Below are 19,661 nucleotides of genomic sequence, written 5' to 3'. Positions count from 1 at the left end.
GGAGGCTGGAAGTTGAATCAGAAGATTATGACTCTTGAGCTAGAAGGGATTTGGCTTTTTTTATAGACAAGGAAAGTAGGATTCTATAGGCCACACATGGACATATGAAGAGAATCCGAATAGAAGATGGATTGTTTGAATGCAAGGAAACAAAAAACATTGTGACATCTCTCACAGAATTAGCTCAGATGAAATAACATGCACACTCAATAGGGTATAGAAATCTATCTTTTCCTACAGGACAATAGGATGGGAAAAGGTTAAAAAATGGTATGTGTTGGGGGCCGGTTATAGATGGGAGGAAAGATTGAGGAACAGAGTAGTCAGAAGTAAAACACTTTTGAGAAGTGACAGAGTAAAAGGAGAGAGAATATAATAAATGAGGTAGGAGATTAAGATGGAGGAAAATATATTTTAAAAATCTTAATTGTGAAAAAAAATCGAAGCAAATTTTTCTGATAAAGGCCTCATTTTTCAAAGAGATAGAGAACTGACTTAAATTGATTTTAAAAAAATAAGAGCCATTCCTCAGCTGATAAATGATCAAAAGTTATAATCCATTTCAGATGAAGTAATCAAAGCTATCTACAGCCATATGAAAGAAAAAGCTCTAAAACACTTCTGTTTGTAAAAATGCAAATTAAAAGAATTCTGAGGTACAACCTCATACCTATTAGAGTGGCTAATAGTAAAGAAAGGGGAAATGACTTATGTTGGAGGGATATGGGGAAAAAAATGAGAAATGCATTGATGGTAGAATTACTAATTCAACAATTATTTAGAGAAATTTGGAACTACATTCAAAGGGTTATAGAACTATGAATATACTTTGACCTAGAAATACAATCATTACTAGATCTGTATCCAAAAAACAAAAGAAAAGAAAAGGATCACTATGTATAAAAATATTTATAGAAGCTCTTCTCTGGGAACAAAGATTTGGAACCTAAGGAAATGCCCATCAGTTGGGAAATAGATGAACAAAATATGTAATTGGGATGGAATACTATCACGCTATAAGAAATGATGTGCAACAGCAACAGCAATATTATACGATGATCAATTCTGATGGATATGTCTCTCTTCATCAGTGAGATGATTCAGACCAGTTCCAATGGTCTTGTGATCAAAAAAGCCATCTACAGTCAGAGAAAGGACTTTGGGAACTGAGTTTGGTTCATAACATAGCATTCTCACTCTTTTTGCTTTTGTTAGCTTGCATTTTATTTTCTTCATCATTTTTCTGGTTTGATTTGATTTTTTCTTGTACAGAAAGATATTTGTATAAATATGTATACATGTATTGGATTTAACATATATTTCTACCATGTTTAACATATATTGGATTACTTGTCATCTAGGAGAGGAGGATGGGAGAAGGGTGGGGACTGGAACACAAGATTTTGCAAGGGCTAACATTGCAGATTTATCCATGCATAAAGCTTTAATAAAAAAAAATGAGATGTAACAAAAAAAAAAAGAAATGATGTGCAGGATATTCTCAGAAAAACCTGGAAAGACTTAATATGAGCTGATGCAAGATGCAAAGTATACTGTCTACAGAGTAACATCAATATTGTAAGATAATTAGCTGTAAATAACAGCTGTTCTCAACAATACAGTAATCCAAGACAACTCTGAAGGACTTATGATGAAAAATGTATCTCCAGACAAAGAAAAATGGTGTCTCAGTACAGATTGAAACTATTTTTGCTCTCTTTATTTTTCTTGAAGTTTTTTATAATCTTTATTTTCTTTCACAATATGACTAATATAGCGATATGTTTTACATGACTACATGTGTATACCCTATATAAAACTGCTTATTTTCTCAATGAGAGGAGTGTGGAGGGAGGAAGGGAGGGAATTTGGAACTCAAAATTTTAAAAGTGAATGTTAAAATTGTTTGCACATGTAATTGTGGAAAAATAAAATACAAAACAAAAGAAGTAAAATTTAAAAATAGAAAGAGAACTAACAATAACAACAACACAAAGAATGGAATATTTGACATGACAAAAAACTTGTTTTCATTTCAAAAAATAAGGTCCCTGAATAGGACCTGAAAATAGTGAGCCTAAAATACATGAAGTGAAAGGAGTTGTACAGGGAGAGAGAGAATGACAAAAGGTAGTTTGGGAGACATATCTATAAAGCTTCTCCATTCCCATTCCTTGTCCAACCTATTGATGCTAAAAAGTTGCAATAACAGTCAGAGGATATTGCTAGTCTGAAAGACAAATAAACCATCCTCGGTTAGAACCAGTCACCCCTAATTCTACACTCTCAGTTTCTAAAGATATTAGGTAGAAATGGAATGTGTATACCTGGAATTAGTTTCTCATGAATTTCCAAGTTCACAAAGAAATAATGGAATCTTTATTCTGAAACTTTAATGCACTGGATCGCAAGTAGTATCACTTTGGACCTTAGGTCTCACTTCAAAATTCAGATTTAAACATTCTTTATGCACAGTTCTGGCCACATTACTGCACTAATGCTTCAGTAAACTCTAATGATTCCCTATTATAGCATTTCTATGATCAAATACAACCTCCTCCATCTGGCATTTTAAGTCCTTCACAATCTATCTCCAATCAATCTTTGCAGGCTTGTTATTTTTCAACTATTCTGTTTAGTCAAACTGACATTCTTGTTTTTCCTTATAGGAAATTTCCTTCTCCTACTTCTTGCCTTTACACACTAGCATCTGGAATGTCTTCCTCAATAACTCCCACCTCTTAGAATTTCTGCTTTCTCTCAAAGCTCAAACAAAAGTCCTTTCTTCCTGAGGTCTTTCCTGATGTTTCCCAGCCACTGGTCCCTCTCCCAAATAATTATCTTATATGTGTGTTCTATTTTGCATATACTTATATTGTTTCTACCATGGAATGTAAACTCCTTGAAGGTAGGTAGCTCATTTTACCTTGTGTGTTCCTAGTGCTTATATCCTAAAAAGGACTCAATAAATTCTTACTAAGTTGTTTAGTTTTAATTTTTTTGTGAAAAGGATTGTACTAAGTGCTGAGGACACAAAAATTTTAAAAGATGAAGCAGTCTTTGCCCACAGAGTACTTATATTCTGAACATATATTTTGTTTAGAACTGATCCAGAATATTTTACCAGGACTTCAACCTTTCCACAGTTTATAAATTACCCTCATCCTTGAAGTAACCTCTGGAATTACTCTTTGGGACTAATTCATTCTCTGGTGTCCCTAAAATGAAAATAGCATCATTAACTCAGGACACCTCAAATTAATTACAAAATTTATCCACTAGGATCATTGGATTAAGATCACTCATTCTTTTTTTCCCCCTATAATCTTCATCTGCCCTTTGGCCAGTTGGGAATTCTGAATATGTGAAGAATCCTGGATATTCTACTCACATTAATAATAATAGTTAGCATTGATATAGCTCTCAAAAATTTGCAAAGCATTGTGTGTGTATATTATCTCATTTGAGCCTCACAACTACGCTAGAAGGTAGGTATTGTTATTATTATTTCCATTTTACAGTTGAGAAAACTGAGGCAAACTTCAGTTAATTAACTTGCCTAGGACTATATAGTTTGTGTCTGAGGTCATATTTTTTGCTCCTTTTTAAAAGGTTTTAGTTATTTCATTTTTTAACTTATGGAATAATAAAAGCATTTCCATAACATAATGTAATCAATATGTTAGATATGAATATTCAAATATTTTATGAAAAACTTGCTTTTCCTTTTCAATAATTTTTTCTTCTCTTACTCCAAGAGACTACCATGGGACATAAATATGTATATGTATCTATAAACATATATAAGTATGTAAAATCATTCTATGTATCAATCAATTCTTTCTTCGGATGCAGATGTCTTTCTTCATCTGTCTTTTTTTAGTTAACTGGGGTATTTATAATAGTCAAAATGACATATTTGTTCAAAGTTATGCATAAAACAATATTATTGTTACTGTAGACAACGTTCTCTTGTTTCTACTCATTTCATTGTTATTTCATGTCCATCTAAACATGCCATATTTGAGCTCAGGCCTTCTTAACTCCAGGTACAATGCTGTATCTACTGTACCATGTAGCTGCCATTTTTCAACTACTTACATAATGAAATTCCCTTTCCCTTCCAACCAAATGATAGTTTTCTCAACTTCTAAAAAGCACAAGTTATTCCAACTGCCAAGAACATTGTCCCCAGTCTTCACAGATGATAACTGACAGGAATATGGACCTAAGTATATATCCCAGTATTAGGAGTTCATAGGATCATCTCTTTGGAGCTGGTGGGAATTAAGTTCAAGGGACCATCAAGTTAAAACCCCTCATTTTATAGATGGGAAAACTGACACACAAACAAGCTAATTGACTTTTCCATGGTTACTTTGTTAGTAAGTACCTGAAATAGGATTCAGATTCAACTTTTAGGCCCAGCTCTCTGTACAACATGCCAGCTAGTTATTCTGCAAGCTGACTTTCAATGAGTTTCCTTGGTACAGACAAGCAGATATCCACTCCACAGCCTAGTCTAAAGATTCTTCTGAGATGGAAATGGACCTTGAGTCATGTGTTCAATTGATGATACTCCATTAAAGCCTGTAATACCATTGTCTTGCCTAAGGCCCATTTTTCAGAAGGAAGATGGTGGAAAGCTAAGATAGAAGGAAACTGCCAAGAAGTATTATTCTGAAGAAGAAAGAGTCAAAGGACATGGGTAAGAATGATTCCCCAGAAAAGTCATAAATTGAAAGAAGAGAAAATGGGAGATGAAGTCTCCTCCTTTTATCTTAAAACAGAGACCAGGATCTGCAATTACTTTTAGGCTTTAAATACTTAATGTGTTTTTATAAGATTTACTATTTGTTATTTAAAATTCATAGGGTTACCAGAAGCAAAATCCTTTAGAAAATTAATGAAGGCTTTATATCAAGACAACAGCATCAGGGAAGCAGATTTAAGGAAGCACTTTACTAATAATGACAGCTACTCTCAGCTGCAATTAGATTGCAGCAGGAACTAGTGAGCTCTCTTCAACAAGTCTCCATAAACCTAGGTAGTTTTCATGTCACTAGTCAGGGATGGTGTCTAATGAATACATATTTCTGATGGGGTTAAATTAAATGACTTCTAAAATCTCTTCCCTTCTGAGCTGCTATCAGTTGAACATCCTTCTCTTATTATTAAGAGTTCCAAAAGAGGCGATATCTGGAAAAGTCAAGTAATTTCTAAAAATAGACTTGTTGACTTTCAGTGGGAGGATAGGAAGTAGACCTGGTAAATAGACCTTTTTAGGATTAAGTTTCTGGGAGAGTTGCTACTCTCTAAAGGTTGAAAGACTGTGAGAAAGTGAACTTATTTCCTTATTTTCAATGTCATATTCCCCTGGCTTAGAAGAGAACACAAGACTTTCTCTTAGCTATTCTAAAATCACACTCAGAGATCCCATAGATTGTTATCATATCCCTGTTCCAGCCATTGGTACCTGGATGATGATATCTAGGTCCCAGCATTGATCCATGATCTCTGGCATGCATATTAAGTGTAATTGTGGGGAAAGGTGGTGTCTATGGATCATTCTCAGGCTCTTGAGAGCCTTAGGAGCTACCCATCAGTTATTTGGATATTTATTTTTTATTAAAACTTTTTAACTTTCAAAAGGTATGCAAGGATAATTTTTCAGCATTAACCCATGCAAAACCTTGTGTTCCAATTTCTCCTCCTCTTCCTCCCACCTCCTCCCCTAGATAGCAAGTAATCCAATATGTGTTAAACATGGTATAATATATGTTAAATCCCATATGTACATACATATATATCAATTATTTTGCTGTACAAGAAAAATTAAATCAAAAAGGAAATAATTGAGAAAGAAAATAAAATGCAAACAAACAACAACAAAAAGAATAAAAATGCTATGTTGTGATCCACACTCAGTTCCCATAGTCTTCTCTCTAGATGGCTCTCATAATTACAAGATCATTGGAACTGGTCTGAATCATCTCCTTATTGAAAAGAGTCATGTCCATCAGAGTTGATCATTGTTGCTGTGTACAATGATCTCCTGGTCTACTCATTTTATTAGTATTATTTCATGTAAGTCTCTCCAGGCCTTTCAAATCATCCTGCTCATTGTTTCTTACAGAACAATAATATTCCATAACATTCATATATCACAATTTATTCAGCTATTCCAGTTTCTTGCCACTACAAAAAGGGCTGCCACAAACATTTTTGCACATGTGGATCCCTTTTCCTCCTTTATGATCTTTTTGAAATACAGACCCAGTAGAAACAGTTCTGGGTCAAGGGGTATGCACATTTTGATAGCCCTTTGGGCATAGTTCACTTGAATATTTCTTTATTGAATATTAAATGGCCTAAATCCAAGAAGAGAAGGATGCCAAAAGCTGTTGTGTAAGTGAGGGGTGAAAAAGTAGAAATGAATGAAAAAGCCTTTATTAAGATCTTTTATGGGTCAGGAGCGATATGAAGTGTTGAAGATATAAATAAAGGCAAAAATCAGTCCCTAATCTCAAGGAACTTAGAGTTTGCACAAACAGCAATGTATAAGCAAGGTATATAAAGGATAAATTAGAAATAATTAGTAGAGGGAAGGCATTAGCATCAAGGGGGATCATAAAGGTTGTAGAAGAGAGTCTTGAAGGATGCTAAAGAAACCAGGAGACAGATAAGAAAAAAGAGAATTTCAGGGAGGGGGGATACATAATAAAAATGCCCAGAGTTGGGAGAAAAGTATCCTGTTCTATTAACAATAGTAAGGAGGTCAGGGTCAGTGAATCATGGAGTATATGAAAAGGAGAAAATCATATGGTGACAGAAAAGAAAAAGTTCAGAATATGAAGGCATTTAGAAGTCAAAAAGAAGATTTTAATATTTAACCTTTAAGTCTCTACAGTTTATTGACTAAAGGAATGGGTTAAACTCATATTGTAAGATGATCAATTTGACTTTAAGAAGACAATTTAATAGTAGAGAGGAAAATAAACTGCAATGGGCACTTGAAGCAAGGAATCCAATGTAGGTGATTACAATAGTCCAGGTGTGATGTGATGAGAACCTGTCTCAGAGTAGTGGCAATGTCTCCTAGGTGAACATAAAAAGATTCTTTACCAGTATCTCTGACCTGTAGCAGAGCTTCAGAGAGACAGATTGGAAAATTACATAAAATCAATACTGAGGAATTCAAGACTACCAAAATTATGAAAGGGTCCTGGAAAGGTTGGTGATCTTAGATCCTGAAAAATGATGCCCAGAGAAATTAGACTTGGAGAGAGCTGAACAACTTAGAAATCGGAGCTAAAGGGCCAGATAGGGAATACTGAGGAGAAATGTATAAATGGAGATGCAGAAGTCAGACAGGAGTGTCCAGAATCTATATCAAGACCTATGTTGAAAATACATACATTGAAGCAATACTCCCAGAGATAGATCTCTCTACCTCAAATCTGCCAAATATCTTATAGCTTCTGACACACCTCAGGCAGTGGGCTGGAAACATACTGTTGTCCCAGAAATACAGATTGGGTTGCAGGTCTGTTTATGGGGCCCCGTTCTGGTCCTAATCCTCTCTGAAAAGAGTTACCCCCAGTGGGGCAGGGCAGGAGAGAAGTGGCTCAGGTTCACTTTAATCTGTTTAGCAAGAAGGGCCTGGCAAGAATAAGGGTAGAATTAGATTGTCTTGACAGATAAGACCCAACATGTTAAGGAAGTTCCCTAATTCCTGGGGTTTCTATCACCTTGGTCCCCTGGCTCTATCACCTGGGCCCTAGATGTATGGGAAGAATGTCTCACCCCACACCCTTTTCTCTCCTAGGGATTATCAAAAGCTCAAGGATCAATCTACCTTCCTTCTCCTCCCCCAAGATCAGGATAAAAGGCACTTGTAGGAACCCCTGTTCCATCATAGCCACTTGGCCCTTATATCCACAGAGCAAATGCACTGCTCTTCAGCTTTCTTCCTAGGGCTGCTATTGCCCATGGGGCTGTCTAGCCGTCCTGAGGTAAGGAGATGGGGTGGGTAAGGAAAGGAGAGAATCCTAGGCCCATAGAATGTTAGGAGTAAAAGGAACTTAGAGATGAAATAGAGAGAATAAATGTCAGAGGCAGAGCAGCTCTTTTCTGACTTCTACTCCAAAGTTCTATTATTCTTGATTTACTTAATGAACGGTTCCATTAATTGGTAACCTTCTGAGAAAAGACATAGGCTAGGAAGAGAAGACTCTTTAGGCTTAATTAGAGAAGGCTCCAGGACAATAAGGAATTTCTAGGAATTGGGTGCTTTGCTCTGTGAATATGGTCCCTTGCCTTTGATCTCCCCATGTATAAAATGAAGGGATTGCTCTAGATCAGAGATATCTTAGCTGGATCAGTGAAGATACTTTTGTAATGTTTTGATGACTGAATTTCAATATAATTGGTTTGTTTTTTAACCCTGTGTATTTTTTTTCACTTAAAAACATTATTCTGAGGAGATGTCTACAGTATTCACCAAACTCATAGAGAAGTCTATAACACAAGAAAGGTTAAGAATTCCTTGTCTAGATTTATCTCTAAGGTTCATTCTAGCTCAAAAATCTATGATGCTAATTTATAAATTATTGTTATATTTGTGTATTTTTAAGAGGTGGAGAGGACTTGATCCTTCAGGTTTGAGAGAAACAGAAAAGTGGAATTCCCTTTTAAAGAGAGGGAGGTTTCTACTCATATTTCTAAAAAGCAGTTTTCAACTAGTTTGCTTCTTCCCCTTATAGGTCAAGACATTAACAGACATTCACAATGGCACAGTCAATGGTCTGGATCAGCTCCAGACAATATACAAGGTAGGAATTAAGGAAATTTTTCATGCAGGACCTAGAATAAGGAACTACTGCTTCTTCTATCTATATTGCCAAGTCCTTAGTCTACCTTTCAACCTTCTATTTGTAGATAGATGGATAGATGACTAATTGAAAGAAAAACATGGATTCTCAGGGACCCTGCCAGAGACCTTGGAAAAAGAATTATCCCCAACTTCTATCATGCCCTCTCCCATTCCATCATTTCTGGTCCCATATCATCATATTTCCTTATGCCTTACAGCATCTTTTCGTATCCTATGACACACTTCCATTTATATTTTTATTTTATTTTTTTACTTATGATTTTTATTAATGATAAATAAAACAGTATTATTTTTTAAATGCTTGCATATGAAACTGCAAATCTATTAATAGAATTTGCTGTTTCATATATATATATGTATGTATATATATATATACACATATATATAAAATAAACTTATGCTATAACATCCTTGCCATTTCAGAAGGTGAGCAATGTGGCAGGCTCCATTGATGAACAAGGTAACTGTGTCTGTGTGATCTATCTTCCCAATAGCCTCATTCCCCTGCAGCAAATAGAAAAGCTACAGAATACTGCAGAAGAGCTTGTGAAGAAGTATGAGTTGGAGCTTTCCAAAGTAAGTTTCCTACAGGAGCAGAGGGAATTCCAGAAGGAGGTGCTGGGGTGCATTAATTACCATCTTCCATGGTGCTGAGTTGGATTGAAAGTTAGGCCCTAAAAAGGGAGGAACAAAAGAGGGAGAAGACATAGTTTGGTCCTTGGTGACCTCCTGGTCTAGAGGAGACCTGGATCCTGGACCCAGAGGGAGGAGACAGGGTTCTGCCTTCCAACATATCCCAGTCTGATGGGCAGTACTAATCTAAGGTTAAATTCTGTGGTTTATCCATTAAGCCAAAAGATTAAAGATATATTTTCTAGTATGGAACCTTTGAGGAAGGTTCTTAGGGAAAGAAGTTTGAATGTTGGATAATTTAAGCTTTTTGATTAGGAAGGGAAAGGGGGGCAAACAGGGTCTCTCCAGTTACATTCTATATAGGCTCCAGATTTCAGAATAATGCTTATAGGAGAATCAGGGATTGATCTTTGGGAAGTTGTATCTTATTAGGAAGATAGGTGTTCATTGGGTGAACTAGAAATGACTTTAAAAATCCTTTATCAAACTAAAAAGAAATATTACATATAAGGATAGCATAGGCTGGCCAGTTTGGTTCTCTGTATCAGTAGAATATAAGATTAGGAAATAGTTTCAATACCTGGTTACTTTACCTTATGCTGTTGGTGATAGGAAAGAAGACAATAAAAGTTTTGAGACAGAAAGGACAGAATGGGTTGATCTGGGATAAATGATAATGCTGAAAATAGATTTTATATATTATGTTTTATTTTATATCTTTTAAAAATTTTTTTGCATTATCTTTTCCCTCCCTGAGAGCTATCATTTATTTTTTAAAAGTTTAAAAAGAGAACAAGAAAAAATATTTAGTGAAACCAATCAATTTTTGATAGTGACATTAGAGGGAAGTAGGGAAGTAACCCATGTTGCCAGGAAAAGAGAGGATAGTGTTAACCTACATTCCTCTTTTTAATTCTACATTTTTCTCCATTTCTTCCTTTTTTTCTTTTGCTACCCCATCTCCTTTCCTTTTTGCCAGATGGATGAGCACACTCAGGCCATCAGGGCCCAAGAGAAGACAATGCTAGAGCTCATCCAGCACCTAGAATGGAGACAACAGGATTCTGAATCAGAGTCTGAGTCTGGCCACACCTCCTACCCCTCTATTGATCATCAGTGGGAAAACCTTAGGTGGCAGCTGTTAGAAGCAGAGAAGCTGCTGACCCAACTCAAAGCCCAGGCAAGGGTGATGGGAAAAGGCAACAGTAATGATAGCACCCTCCAAAGGGTCCATGGACAGGTAAGGCAAACCATATCCTTAGCACTCTCTTCAACACTTGTTGCCTCTGCTAAATGTGATATCAGATACTCACTTTCCATATCATTTTCTCCTCCCCCATTTTACATACTCCTATAAAGTATATACTTTACTTGATATCACTCATATCCTACACTTTGATATCATTCTCTACAGCATATCCTTATATGACATCCCCTCTACATCACATACTTACATATAACACATCTTTACACACCTTATGAATCCTCATCTAATATAATCCATATCACCCAATATCATAAGACACCCAATAGTCAAGGGATCTGGGTTTCAAGCACAACTCTACTACTTAGTACCAGATATGACTTAAACGCATTATTTCACTTCTTCTTAGCTCAATTTCTTCACTTGTTAAATGAAAGACTCTATGATTTCTAAAACCCCTTTCTGCTACCAATCCCACAGTTTCATGATAACTTATGATCTCTTATCCCTACTGTAATAACTGGGATCAAATCATGGTGTCAATCACCCTATATTGCATTTCCTAGTAATATGTATTCCATGTGTCATATCTCTATATCACATGTCACAATTTACTATGCCTTCCTCCTATATTATATTTCTTATCCAGTTTCCATAATATCATGCCCTCCATTTTATTAAATTTTACTCCCTTTTCCCATTCATGTTATCACTCTTTTGGACACATACCTGGGCCTCCTATATCACCATTTTCTTTCTGTGGATGGGGAGATTAGTAGACGGTTGTCTGGAATCATTTAATCTATTACTTAAACAGTAGAATATCTCAGGAAGGAGAAACCATCTAATCAGGCAGAAATCCATTTTTCTAGGGGAATTAGGCCAGATATCCAAAGTAGAATCAAGAAATCATAAATAGATAAGCCAAACCAGAACAATGTGGCCTTAAAAGGTCTTAGGAGATAGAGTAGGTGGCAGGTGGTAAGTCTATACTCTCTCTTCAAGCTGCTATGGTAGGGAGAAGAACATTGTGCCCAACCTAACCTGAGAAAGTTAGAGTATTGCCTTTTCCTCCACTAAGTGCACAACTACTTCTCTCCATCCCAGAGAGTTCAAGAAAATCATTAATGTAAGTTAGCCTGTGGCAGATTTAAGGGAAGGATCCATCATATTCTCTACTCCCTACCTAATTATCTCACAGTCTAGTTAAGGAGATCTGACTTAATGAGTCAGGTAGTAACTCATGATGAAACAGGTTATGATCCCTTTAAGAAACTGTATTTCCTTTTGATCTGTGATCCTTTTCAGAGTCTCAACCATTCCTGGGGAAGGCATATCCCCCCAGATAAGTTATCTTTCGGGGATGCCAGGGCCTTTGATTCAATTAGAAATTCTGATGAAAAAGCACAGCTTTGAAGTGTTGTTACTTTCAATAGGAGATTCAGGCTGTCCCAGATCCCCACCTGGTCTGATTTGCTTAGGCTGTCCCAGTCCCCACCAATATATTCATTTATCACAGCTTCCTTCAACTAAGGTCTTTGCAGATGGACCTAGGTAACTCTCTCAGCTGCCGGGATCTTCATGTCCACTGAGAAGCACTCTCAGTGCAAAACTCCATTTTTCAATAGATCTGCCACTATAGAAATCAGTCTCCTGATAAACTGATTTCTATCCAACAATAAACTTTCATTTTGCAACTAATAATTCAAGAATGAGTGAATTCTTTCACTCCTAAAGCCTGAGGTCTATTTAAAGGGGATTCTTAACAACTCTCTTAATGCCACTAATCTCTTGACCACCAGGAATTGGGACCACTCAAACTGAATCAATATGAATTCAATTGTTAAGTATATTAGGAAAGAAAAAGTCTGAGAACAATAATTGTAGTGAGGAAAAGCAAAGAGAATTGGTCTGATTGGGAAGAGACCTGGCTATCTTTCATGAACCTTGTGACCTGAGAAAGTAACCAAGTATCTGCCTCTAGGTCACTTCAATTTCTCTATCGGGAAAACAAGATTTTCTGTCCAGGGGACCTCTACATTTTTTCCTTCTGTAATTCATAACATAGATCTTTAAAGATGATCTATTTCTACCCTTGCATTTTCTGCATGAGGAAACTAAAGACTAGGACTTAAAATAGAACTTGTGCAATTTCAGAGACGTAAATGTTAGAAGTTAAATTCTAAGTATTAGTAAATGTTAGAACTTGAATTCATTTTATTCCAATTCTAGGACTTTTTTTAATGTACCATACTCTTCTTTGCCTAAGAGAAGACAGGAATAATTACAGAAGATTTCTTGACTCCAACTCCCTCCTCTTCTATCTAGGTGCAAAATGCTAGCATCATACTACAATATTTGGTCAATTCACAAGAAGACAACTTACGGACCACTCTCCACAAGTTGAGTGCTTTGGAAAGCCAGTTGAGTGACTGTGAGAAACAGAATCCTGACCTTCAAACCCAGAATCTTTCTTCTGGTGAGTGTTCCATCATATCCATATTGCGCTTAGTCTCGAAGTTCAGGGCATTTTTCTCTGCTTTTACATCCATCCCACCCACTCTTAGCAAAGGATGCTCTTTAGTAAAACTCAAGCTGAAAATTTAGATTATATATTTGTTAATTCTATAGACTGCCACTGAGGGACAAAGTTCCATACTATCTCATTTGTTTTTATTTCTATTCATTTATTCACTCATTTGGGTATTCACTTGTTACTAAATCTGAGATTTTACTGTCATATTGAGCTATTGAGCTCCTAATAAACAAGTAATATAATTCTCCATTTTCTATATAACTAGGGATTTTAGAGAGAAGCCTTGGAATGCTGAGAGGTTGTGAGTAGCCCAGGGTCATGAAATCAATATGGGTCAAAGATGGTACTTGAAAACTCCTATCTCTCTGATTCCCAGGTCACCTCTCTAAAATGACATGATTTGCTTACACATTCAGTCACAGTCATCCCCAACACACATATACACATATATAGAGAGAGACATATATCTCTACGTGTTTTCCTCTAAAAAATAATTTTTAAAAAGCTTAATTTTAGGGACTAAGGGTAGGAAACAAACATTTTTTAATCATCTATTATATATTAGGAATTATACTAAGTGCTTTACAAATACTATTTTATTTGATCTTCACAATAACCCTGTTAAGTTATGTGACATTATTTCCCCTTTTTATGGGTGAGGAAATTAAGGTACCCATCCTTAATTGACTTTCCCAGGGTCACATATCTAGTAATTATCTGATGCTGGACTTGAACTTGGGCCTTTCTTCTTATGGCTCCATGACTTTACACATATTGAGTGCCTATTATATGCCAGCCACTGTGCTAAGTGCTGGATACATATTATGTGACACCAACATGCACACTGACACAAACTTACATTCATATTAGTAGAAACTCATACACAAACAACTTTTTGTACAGTCATTCTCATATCAACAGTGCACAAAATGGATCTCCAAGAAATAGCAGCAATGACTTTCTCTGCCAGTTCATGTTTAACAAAATGCTTCCCTTACAAAACCTTGTTAATTACACAGTTCAGATACTATTTGTTATCCCCATTTTTAAATGAAGAAACTGAGACTCAGGGCTTAAATTATTAGCTAGTTTTGCAGCTTCTAAGTGTCAGAGCTTGGATTTTGAGCCAGGGTTTCTTCTGACTTTCCATACAGTACACTTTCTATGTGTTATTATGGGAAAGTAATTCTGTAAATCTTAAAGTAAAATCTAAATGTGAGTAAGGATATTGATGGTTGCAAATAAAACACACTCTGAGAATTCTTTCCCAGTACCCTTGGATCTCTGTTGGTTGTACAATGAAAAGAACACCTTTTCTCCCATTTCCTAGGAATTAGACTCAATCCCCATCCCTCCTCAAATCCCCCAAAATGTTGGAAGAGGGAAGCATGTGCAGCTAGTACCTCTGTACATTTTGTGCCACTTTAGGGATCTACATAATGTTCTCCATTTTCCTAGGCTCCTGTGCCCATGGCACCTTGCTAAGTGTCAGTCGTCCCCTTGTTGTCCAACTCAACTGGCGTGGGTTCTACTACAAGGCTGGTGCCTGGGGTCGTGACACTGGACTCAATCTCACTTCCTCTCTCTACTGGGTGGCCCCACTTCGTTCTGATGGCAGGTAAGCCACCTAGAAAGTGCAACACCCCACCACTCCACCTCATGTTCTTTCTCTGTCTTTGTCTCTTTTTGTCTCTCTGTCTCTGTCTCTGTCTCTTTCTCTTCTCTTTCTGTCTCGCTTTCTCTCTTTGTCTCTCTCTGTCTCTCCCTTTCTGTCTCTGTCTGTCTGTCTCTCTCTGTGTCTCTTTCTGTCCCCCTCTCTCTTTGTCTCTGTCTCTCTCTCCCTCTCTCTCTGTCTGTCTGTCTGTCTGTCTCACATACATACATACTGTGACGCCAAGACAAGGTGTGTGTGGGGAAAGGCTGAGTCCTAGACCTACTGCTTCTTATCACCTGGTGCTAATAACAGCACTGACTGACATTCCATTTTATAGCTAAACTAGCACGTTCCTTATAATATCTCTGTTAGGTAGTCAATCTTCATATTACTTCAGAGCATCCAGAAGCCATGCATGATTTCAGGCATGAGGGTGTTTCTGTCCCACTATCCAGATCCCACTTTACTGTCTATACCTTAACATATTGTTATTATAAATTGTCATAAAATCACTCATATCAGCAACAACAGTTTTGTAGCACTCTAAGACTTGCAAAAAACTTTACAAATATTATTTAATTTTATTCTCACAGCTCTAGGAGGTAGATTCTATTATCCCCATTTTGCAGATGAAGAAAGGCAGACAAATGTTAGACGATTTTTCCAGGACTACAGAGCTAATAAATACCTGTAGCTGGATTTTGAAATCAAATTTCCCTGAATCCAAGTGTTCTATCTACTATGCTACCTCAGTGCCCAGGGGCAAATTCTTATTGCAATAGCAGTCTAATGATGTCCTTGTCATGCTAGAGAAAAGAACACTGGGTTTGGACCCAGAGCTCCAATCCTACCTGCTATTATTTATCTGTGTCTGTAAACTTGGACAATCAACTATTTGCCTAATAAATACCAATACGTATTTATTTATCAAGATTCTTCTAGGTGCCAGGCACCATTTTAATAAAGAAAGATATAAGGGGAAAAATTTAAAGACACTTTTTCGTCCTCAAGAAACTGACATTCTATTGAAAGAGACAACTTGTGCACCTTAATTATTCAACACAAACTACCTATTTCCCACTCTCAGGAGATTGTGGTTGCCATCTCTACAGTTTGGAGAATATATCATTCACTTCTTTTTATATACTTGGATCCTCTTATCCCTTTTCTTGGTTTCTTCAGACCAAAAATCTTAATCTTTGCAACCTATCTGAATTAGATAAAAATGTAATTATTCATTTCTATAACACCCTAAAGTTTATGTAAAAGTTCAGTCACTATAATCCTATTAAGTGGTTTAAGTATTGTTTTTCTCTATTTTATAGATTAGGAGCCTGAGACTTAAAGAGAAAGAACATGCTCAAAATCACAAAGCTAGAATTAGAATCCATTATTGTTACAATTACAGAGTTCTTTCCATTATATCATGTATTGTCTATATAAAAGTGTATATAATCCTGTGGGGAGCTTCAAAAAGACAACCAAAAGGCCCAGTGAATTGATTTTTTTAGACCTGGAATCAGGCAGATATAATTCCCTTCTCAAAGCCTTACTAGTAACTGCGACTAGTTGTGTACAAGACACAATTCTGCTTGAGTTTCTTCATATGTAAAATGATATGATTTTTCAATAATTAATGACTGGAAGATCCCTTCCAAATCTAAATGTTATTACCCAATGAAGTTAGTTCACTCTCCTGAGTCTTGATTTTCTCATCTTTATGAGGTGTTAGATTAAATGACCTCTATGTTTTTTTTTAATTCTAAGTTTTATGATTCTGGCATATTCTAGTGGAGAGTTCAAGTTTTACAGGAAGGTGTTCAAGAAAAGAGACATCTATATGTGCTACAGTAGTCAGAGAGGAGGTTGCTAGCCTCCATCTGGTCTGGTCTTGAATGTAGAAAAGGATTTAATAGGCTTGAGAAGGGAGGAGAAGTTCAACAGACCTAGTCATTTAGTGCTTGTATCCAGTAATAATCTTTTTTTTTCTACTTTGTACCTTTCCCAAGGTATTTTGACTACTACCGTCTACATCAGTCTTATGATGACCTAGTACTGTTCAAGGACTATAAGGAATGGAAGATGGGTTATGGGGATGGGAGTGGCAATACAGTCTACAAAAACTTCATGTATTTTAATTACTATGGCACTGGTGACATGGCCAAAGTGGACCTGGCCACCAACACCCTGGTACTTCGCCAGCCCCTACCTGGAGCTACTTATAATAATCGATTTTCATATGCTGGTGTGCCTTGGAAAGACTTGGACTTTGCTGGGGATGAGAAGGGGTTATGGGTAGTGTACTCCACAGAGGAGAACAAGGGTAATCTGGTGGTGAGCCAACTCAATGCTAGCACCCTTGCTGTGGAGAAGACCTGGCGGACAGGACAATACAAGCCAGTGGTATCTGGAACTTTCATGGCCTGTGGAGTCCTTTATGCACTGCGTTCCTTGAGTACCCGCCAGGAGGAGATATTCTATGCCTTTGACACTAACACTGGGCAGGAGTACCACCTCAGTATCCTTCTGGACAAAATGCTTGAGACACTGCAGAGCATCAACTATAGCCCCTTGGATCGAAAACTTTATGTCTATAATGATGGCTATCTTGTCATGTATGACCTTGTTTTCCAGAGGTCTCAAACACTATCATCTGCCAAAGGTGCAAAGGCAGGGCCCAAGGGCACATAGGGAATAAAAGTTTAGGTCCCAGAGTTTAGGGATTGAGGTGGGGAAAAGCCCTAGGAAATCTCAGTCTTTGCATCTCCTTTTTGGTTCTTCTCTCTCCCTGCACCTTGGTGACTAGAGAATATTGATCAAATCAAGTTACTTATTCAAAATCAAATAGTCAAGGGACATAGCAATTAGTCAAGGAGATCACTAGATTTAAGTATCCTCTTCAGGCTCCTTATAGCTCTAGTCTGAGCTCTGTAAAAGTGCTGCTTTTGGTGTCAGGAAGCCTTCCTTTTACCCAGGCATTGTTCTATACTCTCTTGGTAAGTGCTAGTTGTTATTAGATGGAGATAACACATATTAGACTACCTATCTTCCATAAATGAGAAGAAAGAATTCTTTAACTTCTTTAAAATTCAATAAAATTTAAGCCATTATTTTTCAGTAATCAATGTGGTTGTCTCACTTTTGGGTCTGATAAACTGTGAATCTATAATTTTATGGTCTACAATTCTAGGATATGTGAATCTAGAATCTGTAGTTCTTGCATTTAGAATTCTAGGGTCTAGGTTGATGCGGGTGAATGTGAAAGTAGATGATATATAAAGTCACTTTCTGTAATCAGGATAACAATCACAGCCCACAGTTCTAGAATGACTGTACCATGCTGATATACTATGCTGTGCTTCCTTACAATAGCCCTATAGCACTCATTGTGTGTAAGGCAATTAAATTGTCATTACCTATATTTTACAAAGGAGAAAATGAAGTTTCTGAGAGTAATTCCAGGGGAGTACTTCACTGGAAATTCTCCACTGTACTGCTCTCTGTATTTCAAAATAATGTTACCAAAAATGCCTCCTATATATACAGAAACACCTTTTTGGACCTTGTGAGGATGAGGAGGGAGGAGGATATCAGATCTTCCTTGCCTAGGGATTTCTAAGTAAATGGTTGGATTTTCAAATACCTGATAGGCTCTCCCTCCTAAACATTCAGTCTGTATTCTGGGTAAGTGACTACCTATTGGAAAGTAACATTTGTGCTAATAAGTCTTCTGGTCTGAACAAAGAGTGAAAAGTTAACATGTTTTTTCAGTCACTTATGCTCCCTCCCCATCCCCAACTGAAAATTATTATTAGAATTTATAAACATGTGTTAAATATGTGTGGGATGGCAACCCCTGACTGAAAATGACTACTCAATATCAAAGTGAAGATCAGAAGTTTTATTAGACTCTCGGGAGAAGTGGGCAATCGGCTCACTGAGTATCAGAGAGGAAAAACTGATTTTACAGAGGCTAAGAGATGATTTAAATGGTAAAGAAAAAAAAAATTACAGAAACTATTCACCCACCCATCTCCTGTTAATCCTCCTAAAATCATTGGCAAACTTGACCTTTAATCCTTTATTTGTCTTTGGAATATAGGTGAGCTTTTGTGGCACTAAGGTCCTAGTTAAGCAATATCTGGCTTTAAAAAAAAAGGGTCTGTTCTGCTTCAAAAGTTAATAATCCTGTAAGTCAGAGGGGTTAAAGGTTTCGAAAATAACTAAGAAGACCTGGTTTTACCGCAGGCTTTTCTCAATCAACAAATAGAGATTAGCAATTTGTAGACTTCTCCACTATCTCCAGGCCATTAAATAATTAGGCAGGTTCTTCTCTAAGCAGTTCTCTCTTAAATGTTTTCTGTTGAAAAGTCTTTGTTCTTCCCAGAGCCTAATGATTAAATCCTTGGTGCTGAGTTTTATTATTCTAAAAAGTCCTCAGTTTCCCATTTCAGTTTGGTTAAAGTGTTATAAAGTGTGACAATGTCTGTTACATTCCAGTCTGTTAAAATGCTTACTCAAACCTATATAGTTGACTTATTACAAATATTTGCTCAAGCTTAGCTAGTCATAATACTGTATTTAAACTATTTTAAGTTCATCATGATATTTATACAAAAATTTCATTTCCCGAATTCATCAATTTACTTCATACATTAAAATCTAAATGGTAGGTTCAGTCTATCTTAATGATTTTTATAAGAAATCACATAATCCTTTACAAATGGTTACTATATTT

At 36.5% G+C, this 19,661-nt stretch overlaps 1 protein-coding gene across 1 annotated transcript in view; it reads left to right on the top strand.

Annotated features, from left to right (window-relative positions):
• LOC100931217 (olfactomedin-4) overlaps positions 1 to 19,336 on the top strand; it is a 31,535-nt gene extending 12,199 nt beyond the window's left edge. Inside the window, exons 3-8 of the mRNA XM_031961485.1 lie at positions 8,766 to 8,834; positions 9,320 to 9,472; positions 10,509 to 10,769; positions 13,062 to 13,212; positions 14,728 to 14,887; positions 16,933 to 19,336. Coding sequence (XP_031817345.1) covers positions 8,766 to 8,834; positions 9,320 to 9,472; positions 10,509 to 10,769; positions 13,062 to 13,212; positions 14,728 to 14,887; positions 16,933 to 17,614 — 1,476 coding nt within the window. The 3' untranslated portion in view covers positions 17,615 to 19,336. The remainder of the gene's footprint in view (positions 1 to 8,765; positions 8,835 to 9,319; positions 9,473 to 10,508; positions 10,770 to 13,061; positions 13,213 to 14,727; positions 14,888 to 16,932) is intronic.
• Positions 19,337 to 19,661: the final 325 nt, after the last annotated feature.

The sequence above is a fragment of the Sarcophilus harrisii genome, chromosome 3 (assembly GCF_902635505.1).
Source record: "Sarcophilus harrisii chromosome 3, mSarHar1.11, whole genome shotgun sequence".
Lineage (NCBI taxonomy): Eukaryota > Metazoa > Chordata > Mammalia > Dasyuromorphia > Dasyuridae > Sarcophilus > Sarcophilus harrisii.
The sequence above is the reverse complement of the archived record's forward strand: the minus strand, read 5'-3'. Positions and strand labels throughout refer to the sequence as shown.